The 10,254-nt window shown below is 37.8% G+C and overlaps 1 protein-coding gene across 1 annotated transcript; it reads left to right on the forward strand.

Moving 5' to 3' along the window:
• The first annotated feature begins 1,119 nt into the window (after positions 1-1,119).
• On the forward strand, positions 1,120-9,925 carry si:ch211-132f19.7 (adenylate cyclase type 8). The gene is made up of 18 exons (XM_059519171.1): positions 1,120-2,183; positions 2,532-2,681; positions 2,764-2,894; positions 2,987-3,098; positions 3,202-3,329; positions 3,785-3,943; positions 4,030-4,261; positions 4,618-4,806; positions 4,875-4,975; positions 5,070-5,271; positions 5,364-5,456; positions 5,611-5,783; positions 6,406-6,487; positions 6,953-7,111; positions 7,340-7,486; positions 7,670-7,762; positions 8,696-8,810; positions 9,260-9,925. The coding sequence occupies exons 1-18, from the start codon at positions 1,311-1,313 to the stop codon at positions 9,664-9,666; spliced, it is 3,546 nt and encodes a 1,181-aa protein (XP_059375154.1). The 5' UTR covers positions 1,120-1,310; the 3' UTR covers positions 9,667-9,925.
• The last annotated feature ends 329 nt before the right edge of the window (positions 9,926-10,254 follow it).

Genomic DNA, 10,254 nt, shown 5'->3' on the forward strand with positions numbered 1-10,254 from the left:
AAAAACATCAAATATGAAGTGTCATGCAGTGAAATCTGGGAGTATCAATTTACGGTTTGTCACTGTAAATTATACAATGAATTTTACCATATTTTGTGTGTAATTAAATTTATTCACTGAATATACACTGAACAAAATTATAAATGCAAAACTTTTGTTTTTGCCCCCATTTTTCATGAGCTGAAATCAAAGATATAAGACTTTATCTATGTACACAAAAGGCCCATTTCTCTCAAATATTGTTCACAAATCTGTCTAAATCTGTGTTAGTGAGCACTTCTCCTTTGCCGAGATAATCCATCCACCTCACAGGTATGGCATATCAAGATGCTGATTAGACAGCATGATTAAACACAGGTGTGCCATAAGTTGGCCACAATAAATGGCCACTCTAAAATGTGCAGTTTCACTGTATTGGGGGGGTCCGAAAACCAGTCAGTATCTGGTGTGATCACTTCACATAGAGTTGATCAGGTTGTTGATTGTGGCCTGTGGAATGTTGGTCCACTCCTCTTCAATGGCTGTGCGAAGTTGCTGGATGTTGGAAGGAACTGGAACACGCTGTCATATATGCCGATCCAGAGCATCCCAAATATGCTCAATAGGTGACATGTCCACTGAGTATGCTTGCCAATGCACGGACTGAAATATTTTCAGCTCCCAGGATTTGTATACAGTTCGTTGCAACATTGCAACCTTGCACGCTCCCTCAAAAATTGCCACATCTGTGGCATTGTGCTGTGCGATAAACCTGCACATTTTAGAGTGGCCTTTTATTGTGGCCAGACTAAGGCACACCTGTGCAATAATCATGCTGTCTAATAAGCATCTTGATATGCTACGCCTGTGAGGTGGATGGATTATCTCGGAAAAGGAGAAGTGCTCACTAACAAAGATTTAGACAGATTTGTGGACACTATTTAAGAGAAATGGGCCTTTTGTGTACATAGAAAAATTCTTAGATCTTTGATTTCAGTTCATGAAAAATGGGGGGAATACAAAAGTGCTGCATTTATAATTTTGTTCAGAGTAGTATGGAAACTTACTGTAAACCAGTTAACAGGTTTTCACTGTAGCATTTTACAGTCTTTTAATGATAAAATCACAATTGTTTTTTTTTTTTTTACAGTGTACTGTGCTTATTGTCATGTTTCATTTTAAAGTTTATGGTTTTCATTCTGATACAACTTCAAAGTTCCATCCAGACTATTAAACCTTTTTCTTTTCTGTCTTGTTTTAGGTTTGTGCAGTTGATAGAGATCTTGAGCTAAGTTTTGGGATCTAAAGCCTGTTTAAATCAGGTTCAGATCATGGCTTTGAGTTTCACAGAAGTCACTCTTTCGCCTAAGGTATGCTCAGCTATGCCTCCCTCTCCCAACCTGAAACGCAAGCAACTAATGTGGCAGAATGCAGTACGTCACATTATTGACCAACGAGGAATGCATCATGAGGGGCGAGCAGCCAGTTCTCACAAAATCATTGTTACTGATGCCTACATCGATGACATCAACAGGCAGATTCGTAGCAAAGCTGTGCGGGGCAACGCAGGCACACATAAGCGGCGTTCCTCTGCAGCTCGCGTTCACCCATTACGAGAGCGCAACTCCACCTGTACACGCAAGTCCACTGACTCACTCAGTGATGCTGACTTCTTCGTAAGCTGGGGCTCCACAGTGCGTGGCATTTTCCTTCCAGTTCTCCACCACAAATTCAAATCTCATGATCTTGAGCATCTATACCAGCAACACTCATCTGGTCAGCGCCGAACTTCACTTGTAGTCACTAATGTCATTGATATCCTAACCAAACTCCATATTCTCTTCATCTACCTGGCTGTGGCCCCAGAGATGGTGGACTCTCAGCAAGGATGGTTGGCTGGGCTCTTCATGGGACTTGGAGCAGTCATATGTGTCTTAGTTCTGACCTGTAAAGGATTGATGACTCCAGATTACCTGCGCTATGCTGGGCTGGCAAGCTGGTTGTCCCAGACTGTGCAGGCGCTGGGTGGTTTGGCATATGGGTTGGAGAACCAATCCTGGTATGTGCTCTTCACCCTTTTCGCCACCTACACACTATTGCCCCTACCTCTACTGTGGTCCATCTTCATAGGGTTCTCCACCGCTGCCTTGCACCTGTTGGTGGATGCCCTTAGGAACTACAATGACACGGCCATTGTAAGAAAGGTAAATAAAGGTTCTGTGCTCAAGCTCAAAGCTCATTTAACTTCAAAGTTCACTTCTTGATTCTCAGCTGTGTCAAAAAGTAAAAGGAAATCAATGTTTCCTTAAAAGCGAAGATCACCACAAGGACCAACCCGTTAAATATGGAGTCAGTCAGTTTCAGATTTTTATGCATCTGTTGAGTTGTACTTTGTCTCCTTTTTGATAAATGCTCCATTATTAGGACATGAATAAACGAAAATCTCAAAAAAATCTTCAACCATTTGTCAACTTGAAAGATAAATACAAGAATGAATGAAGCTTGTCTTGTTCATTTCAGTAACTGTGCTAACTTTTACTCTTGGTTTTCAGTTACTAGCAAAAAGTCTGTTGTACATGGGTATGAATACTGCAGGGCTGTTCATCCACTACTTATCGGATCGTGCTCAGAGGCAGGCATTCCTTGAGACACGGCGTTGCATTGAAGGACGAGTCAAAATGGAACGAGAGAACCAAAGACAGGTTTGAGATTTTTGATTTAATAAGATGTTCTTAGATCATTAATATGAAATTTCAGAAGATAAGAGGAATCATTTCACACTAGGAGCGATTGGTGATGTCCATTCTTCCTCGATTTATTGCTACGGAGATGATTGGTGATATGACTGCTATGGAAGATGAATTGCTTCCTCAACAGTTCCATAAAACCTACATTCATCAATACAAAGACGTCAGGTACACATAGCTCCCTGTGTAGTATTTTCCTCCAGTATATTTAGGTTGCAAGAATGGTGCATGAAATGAACTTGTATTTGTTCTTGTCTCAGTATCCTGTTTGCTGATATAAAAGGTTTCACCTCTCTCTCCATGACCATGTCAGCTCAGGAATTGGTGCGTACACTCAATGAGCTGTTTGGTCGCTTTGATCGCCTAGCTGAGGTGAGAAAGATTAAATTTTGAGTTTCACAGACAGCTGGAAACAGTTAGTGTCAAAATTATACAAGGTTTGAAGCTAATTGAAAGATATCTTTTGATATTTTAGGAGAATCACTGTATGAGGATAAAGATTCTTGGAGATTGTTATTACTGTGTGTCTGGGGTCCCAGAGCCCCAAACTGCACATGCCCGCTGCTGTGTAGAGATGGGTCTGGCAATGATCAACACTATACGGTGTGTATGTTATGTATTTTGTCCATCTACTTAAAGGTTTCTCCCAGTTTAATGTGCAAAGATTATAAGCAAGCCTTTTATGCAATTATTTCTGCTCTGTGGCGCTATCAAAACTGTATCAAAATTTTACTTTCATAGGTCTTTTCCAGGTGTGTTCAATACTGCTCCTGGAGGTTCACTGTCCTGCAAAGTTCAGGTCCAACCCTAATTAAGTACACCTGAAACAGCTAGTCAAGGTCTTCTGGATTACTGGAAACATCATGTTGAGGCAGGATGGAGCTGAACTCTGTAGGACATTGACCCTCCTGGAGCAGGATTGGACATGTCTGATATTTTGGAACATTTGTATTCTATTTTTCCTGCATTGTTATTGATGCTTTATGACGATTTACATCTAAATCTGCTTATGAAAACAAAAGAGATTATGATGTTAAGCGTCCCTCTTTCTTTGTCAGTTGTGTACGTAAGGAGCTGAAGAGAGATATGGACATGCGTATTGGCATTCACTCTGGCTCGGTTCTGTGTGGGGTTTTGGGTCTGCAGAAATGGCAGTTTGATGTGTGGTCTTGGGACGTTGATGTTGCCAACATGCTAGAAGCTGGAGGGGTCCCAGGGCAAGTACATCAAATCATTAGCATGGTCATATCTTTAGCCAAATAAAATTGATATTAGAATAATGTATCAAATTGTATAATAATAGGAGGATTCATATATCACGAGCAACCCTGGACTGTCTAGATGGGGTATATGAGACAGAAGAAGGTCAAGGCTATCAGCGGAATGAGTTTTTACGCAAACACAAGATCGATACTTTTCTGATCTGCCACACGCCACAGGAAGACAAGGAGCCCCCTAAAGTCCGGAAGACCAGCAAAGATGAGACGACATGGAGTGCTGAGCTTCCTTTTGATAACATCATTGGAATGAACTGCGTGAGTCTGTGTTGGCCTCATAAACCTCACTTAGATCTGAATGTCCTCTCTAGTTAGTCATAAGATGAAAAGTTTTCAAACCTTTTAAATAGTGCCACAATTTGTTATTCAGTGAATCCTTTTGTAACTGATGCTGATACTTAAAAAAGCAATATATCATTCTAATTATAAACAATATTTTTACGATTTGCTAAAGAAATTAGTACATAGTTAAATATATTGGCAATATATTGACCAAAATGATTTAACAACAAATAAACAAACTTATAACAGTCATCTATCTGTATTGATAATAGTTGTATAATTTGTTTCCCCACATGAAATGCATTCAGTGCTTTTTTATTGTCATCTTTTAGATCTTAGCCACTTTCACCAATGGCTCCCTAGTGCAGTTGCCCAATCAGATTACTTCTCATTGTGCTGGCTCTCGAGAAATCAACAAGAGGATCAAGCAAGCCATTGAGGTGCGCAGTAGTGAGCGAATGCGCAAAGAACACATCACACCCATCACACTAGTCTTCAAAGACAGACACATCGAGGGAAAGGTATGGACCACCGAAGAACAGCTTTTATATTTTGCATGGCATTTTTGCTTAAAGATTTGCACTTTCAGTTTTCTCAGATGAGAGACGAGATGTTCAAGTCCAACTTGGCCTGCTCATTCCTAATGCTCCTCTTCATCATGGCTGTTCAGGTCCTCTTCCCCTCACCACAGTGAGCTCTTACTATTCTCTCAAGCCTAATGTGCACTTTTTTTGATTTTTGAAATGTAGCAGTATTACATTTTCAATATTGTTCTGTCCCACAGAATCTATCCTATGGTAATCCAGTTTTTAGTATTCCTGCTTGTCTACGTGCTACTGCTTCTAATAACACTGGCTGAGGAATTTAAACGCTCTCCACCGTACTTACAACATCTGTGCTGCTGGATACATGAGACCAAGAGTATCCGGAACCTGCTCACCCTCACTGCTATTGCTATTAACTTTGGTGTGGCCTCCTGTGATATTGTGAGTGCCGGAATTTTTAGTTGTTTTGGCCAAATTAAAAAACTTCTCTTAAACCTGTCTGCCTTTGTTTATTTCTCTATTGATTTGTACAGTTGTGGTGTAACATGGTTGGAGAGGCTAATGAAAGTAACAAGAACTCAAAACAAGGTGCACAGTGGCCAGTAAACATCTGCACTCATCCTGAGGTACAGTAGATACATATTTAATACAAATGTGTCACAAGTGAGACAACTTCCAGTAATGCTTATCCTGATACAGCCAACCTAATTTTACCACATTTCATTATTGCCTATGCTTATGACTGCACCAAATTCAGTAAAACTGTCCGTCTCTCTGCAGTTCTTTGTTTTGAGTGGTATGGTGGCCATGGTGACGTGTGCTGTGTTCCTGAGGCTCAGCTGTCTGTTGAAGTTGGCAGTACTAATGTTAGTCATTGCAGTTTACACATACCTCATTGAGGTAGCCTTCCATGTGCTCTTTGTCCGCCAACACCAAAACGGCCAAATTCAGAGGTACAATATTAGAATTATTTATCAAAGAAGTTATGTCAAACAGTCTTCCTTAATGTGGTACTGTGTTTGACTTTGACACCGACAATCCAACAATTTTTGAACTAGACATTTATTTTTATTTTTTTATATAGAGGAAATTTTGAGTTTTGAAAGTTACAGTATATTTCCAGGTCAAATATCAAAATTATACTTTATAAGCAAGATTAGTTAAAGTCAAATAACACCAACCATAACTTGACAATATACTTAAATAAAAAAGTAAATATAAAAAAAAAGTTAAATATTAAAATTATGATTTTGTGTTTGTTTGTTTTTTTTGTTTTTTTGTTTTGTTTTTTTTGTGCATTCAAAGATTAGGTTTTTTACAAAATGTATGCCACTTTATATTTTTTAGATCTGCTAATTGTTTTCTTGGAAATTGTATGCATGTTTTTCAAAAGTTTAACATTGCATGTCTACGCACTAGATTTTTCAAAGATTTATCCTTTCAATCTTAGTCATTATTATTTTTCATATACTACATCAAACTTGTTTAGAAAGTCAAGAAAACTATTTACTTCATGGACTGTTGAATTGTTGTGGCCTTGCTTATGTAAGCTTTATATGTGTGTGTTTTGCCCAGAAATCAGTACCTCAGACGCAAAGGCGTTTCTGTGTTGCTAATGGCCATGTTTGTTGTGGTTGTCCTCTACAACAGTAGACAGGTATTATAATAAAATCTTATTCAAGTATTTAATCATAGGAATTCAAAATCACATGCTACTGCTAGTGATTTGAATAATAATTTAATCATTACATATTTAAAGGAACTCTCCAATTTTTTTGAAAATAGGCTCATTTTCCAAATACCCTAGAGTTAAACAGTTGAGTTTTACTGTTTTCGAATCCATTCAGCCGATCTCAGATTCTGGCGGTAGCACTTTTAGCTTAGCTTAGCATAGATCATTGAATCTGATTAGACCGTTCGCATCTCGCTCAAAAATTACCAAAGAGTTTCTATATTTTTCCTATTTAAAACTTAACTCTTTTGTAGTTACATCGTGTACTAAGATAGTTAAGGTAAAATTCAACTGTTAAACTCTAAAGTTTAAGAGTTGGAAAATTAGCCTATTTTTGAAAAAGTGGAGTGTTCCTTTAACAATTAATTAATATTTTACTTATTCTTACAGTTAGAAACTACAGCAAGACTTGACTTCCTGTGGCGTCTTCAGGCCAGACAGGAGGTAGAGGACATGAAGGAACTGAGGGAGCATAATGAGTGTCTGCTGTACAACATCCTTCCTGCCCATGTCGCACGCCACTTTCTTGAGAGAGACAGGAACAATGAGGTAGTTGCATGATTATTGATGACAAATCTTAATAGTTTGGTTAAACTTTGGTTAGAAATAAAAACAATAATAATAATATATGTAATAAAATTATCCAGCTGTTTGTTTTCAAATTGAGGCTAATTTGAAGAATTTCAATCATTTCAGTACTTATGGAGCATTTTCATTTATCCATTAATAATAATTAACACTCCTACATTTTCTCTGTATGAATTCTTTGGCTCCAAGGACCTGTTCTCTGAATCCTACGAGCGAGTAGGGGTGATGTTTGCTTCCATTCCAGGCTTTACAGATTATTACGAGAAGAAAGAGCTGATTCATCAAGATGTGGAATGTCTGCGCCTTCTTAATGAGATCATCGCTGACTTTGATGAGGTGTGTGAAATTGTGCAAAATGTTGAAGCCCAAGACCAGACAACTCTGATGTTACTAATGGAATGTATTTCAAATGTGCAAATGTTGACTTTATCATAAGACATTGCAAAAGTGAGAAATTTCAAATGCAGGCAGGAATTTCAAAACAGGCTTGCTTAATCTTTTTCCATGTTGTCCCCTTAGCTACTGGAAGAGCCTTACTTCCAGGACTTAGAGAAAATCAAAACCATTGGCAGCTGCTACATGGCTGCATCTGGCCTGTCTCCTGGAAAACAGGTCTGTGCTTCGTTTGATTTGCTGTATGCCTGACAATATAACTAGATGCACCACCTATACTGGTGACAAAATCAGTATCAGCCAGTGTTGCTGATAGTATTGTAAGCATTTACCATTTACAATATGTTTGATTAGATCAATATTGTAATCAGATTTTTTTATAAATAAATACAATATTAATAATTAATATATAATAAAAAATATTAAAATGTTAAAGGGATGGTTCACCCCAAAAAATGAAAAATAGCATGGTTTACTCACCCTCAAGCCATCCTAGGTGTATATGACTTTCTTCTTTCAGACAAATACAATCGGAGTTATATAAAAAAAAGTCCTGGCTCTTGCAAGCTTTATAATGGCAACAAATGGTGGTCGAGATTTTGAAGCCCAAAAACGTGTATCCATCCATCATAAGAAGCACTCCACACAGCTCCAAGGGGTGAACAAAGGTAGAGATTATGGTTTATAAAGTTGTAAATAAGGATGTTTTTCAATTTATATTTTTTACACCAATGCATCACTTCACTTCAGAAGGCCTTTATTAACCCCCTGGAGTCATGTGGAGCATTTCTTATGATGGATGCACTTTTTTTGGGCTTTAAAATCTCAACCACCATTCACTGCCATTATAAAGCTTGGAAGAGCCAGGACATTTTTTAATATAACTCCAATTGTATTCATCTGAAAGAAGAAAGTCATATTCACCTGGCTTGAGGGTGAGTAAATCATGGGGTAAATTTCATTTTTGGGTGAACTATCTGTTCAATTCTGGCCAGGTCGGTCAGGATAAAACATAGAAAAAGTATTCAGAAATAATCACAAATAATTTACAATTTAGAAATATAACTAGCAATTAAGTAGCAGTTAAGTAGTAACTGAAAAGTAAATTTTTTTCTAAATTAAGGCTCCGTTTCATTAATGTGTATTTTATAGGAATGTGAAGATGAGTGGGCTCACCTCAGTACACTGGTTCTGTTCGCTTTGGCCATGCAAGAAACTCTGAAACAAATAAACAAACGTACCTCAAACAACTTCCAGTTGCGTGTCGGTAAGATTGTGCTATTCTTGTATTTAGCATCTCTACTAGTAATAAACAAAAATCTACTGGTAATTAACATATCACTTTAAATAAGATTTGCTTTATTTGTTTGATGACTACTTGCTATGAAGTGAATTAATTTAACCTGCTCGGCGCCAGTTCAGACACACTAATGAGCTTAAACAAAACCATCAATATGATTTTCATGTGATTGCATTGGGTAATTAAGATTATTATAACAATAATACAATCTTTGAATTGAAATCTAAAATTACAACATGTTGCTTGACCCTGTTTTACTTTCTTGATGCACCTTCCTGGTCTTATTATATACAACTGATGCATTTTATTCCAAGAGAAAATGTTTGCTTTGTAATCTTAAAAAAAAAATGTAGTACCTTATTAATCTTCTCCTGAAACAACTTTATTGTGCATAAAGCTGTTTTTCTATCTTACAGGTATTTCTCACGGGCCTGTAGTCGCCGGAGTGATTGGCGCCACTAAACCCCAGTATGATATCTGGGGCATGACTGTGAATCTTGCTAGCCGAATGGACAGCACAGGGCTCAGTGGGCGTATTCAGGTCCCAGAGGCCACAAGCCGTATCCTGGCTGACCGCGGCTTTGTGCTACAGCTTAGAGGAGATATCTACGTCAAAGGGGTTAGCGAACAGCGGGGTGGGGTCCGCACGTACTTTGTTAGCAGCAGGGAACAGAGCTCAAGCTACGCTGAGAGAAGCACCAGCAGAGGGATCTCTCTCGGGAGGAACACCCTTGCTGCCGTGGTCTTTTCCCTGGTTCAGGCCCGTAAGAAAGAGGAATTACGAGAGGCCAATGGAGGTTTTCATCTTATGGAGATCACATGAATTTTGATTGAAAACGACAGGAACTGTATTTAATACCTCTTTTAGAGACTCTTATGTCTCTTTCATGAGTCATTGCCTTCAAGAGATTTTCCACATTATCTGTTGTTTTTTTTCTGAAGTAACAACTTAATTTTCTTGTATGACCAGATTTCTATTGATTTTCAAAAATGCTTAATATGGAAGCCCATTTCCGCCACAGAATTTAAAAAGATGATTTCAACTCTTTTTCACAATTCTGACTCTTTTTGCTATATATATATATATATATATATATATATGCATATATAGTCAGAATTGCAGGACATAAATTTGAATTGTGAGACATAAACTTGCAATTGCAGGGAAAAAAGTGAATTGTGAGAATTCGCAATTACCTTTTTAATTTTTATTCTAAAGAAGATTAAAAAAAAGGGAGATATAAACTCACAATTCAGAATTGCGTAGTGTAACCTCGGAATTGCGAGAAAAAAAAATCTGAATCCTGAATGGAAAAGTCAGATTTTGTGAGAAACAAAATCCAAATCGTATGTATCTGTATCTGTTGCACAAATGGAAACAGTGAAGAACATTTAACAGCCATGTTTCTTT

The sequence above is a fragment of the Carassius carassius genome, chromosome 31 (assembly GCF_963082965.1).
Source record: "Carassius carassius chromosome 31, fCarCar2.1, whole genome shotgun sequence".
NCBI lineage: Eukaryota > Metazoa > Chordata > Actinopteri > Cypriniformes > Cyprinidae > Carassius > Carassius carassius.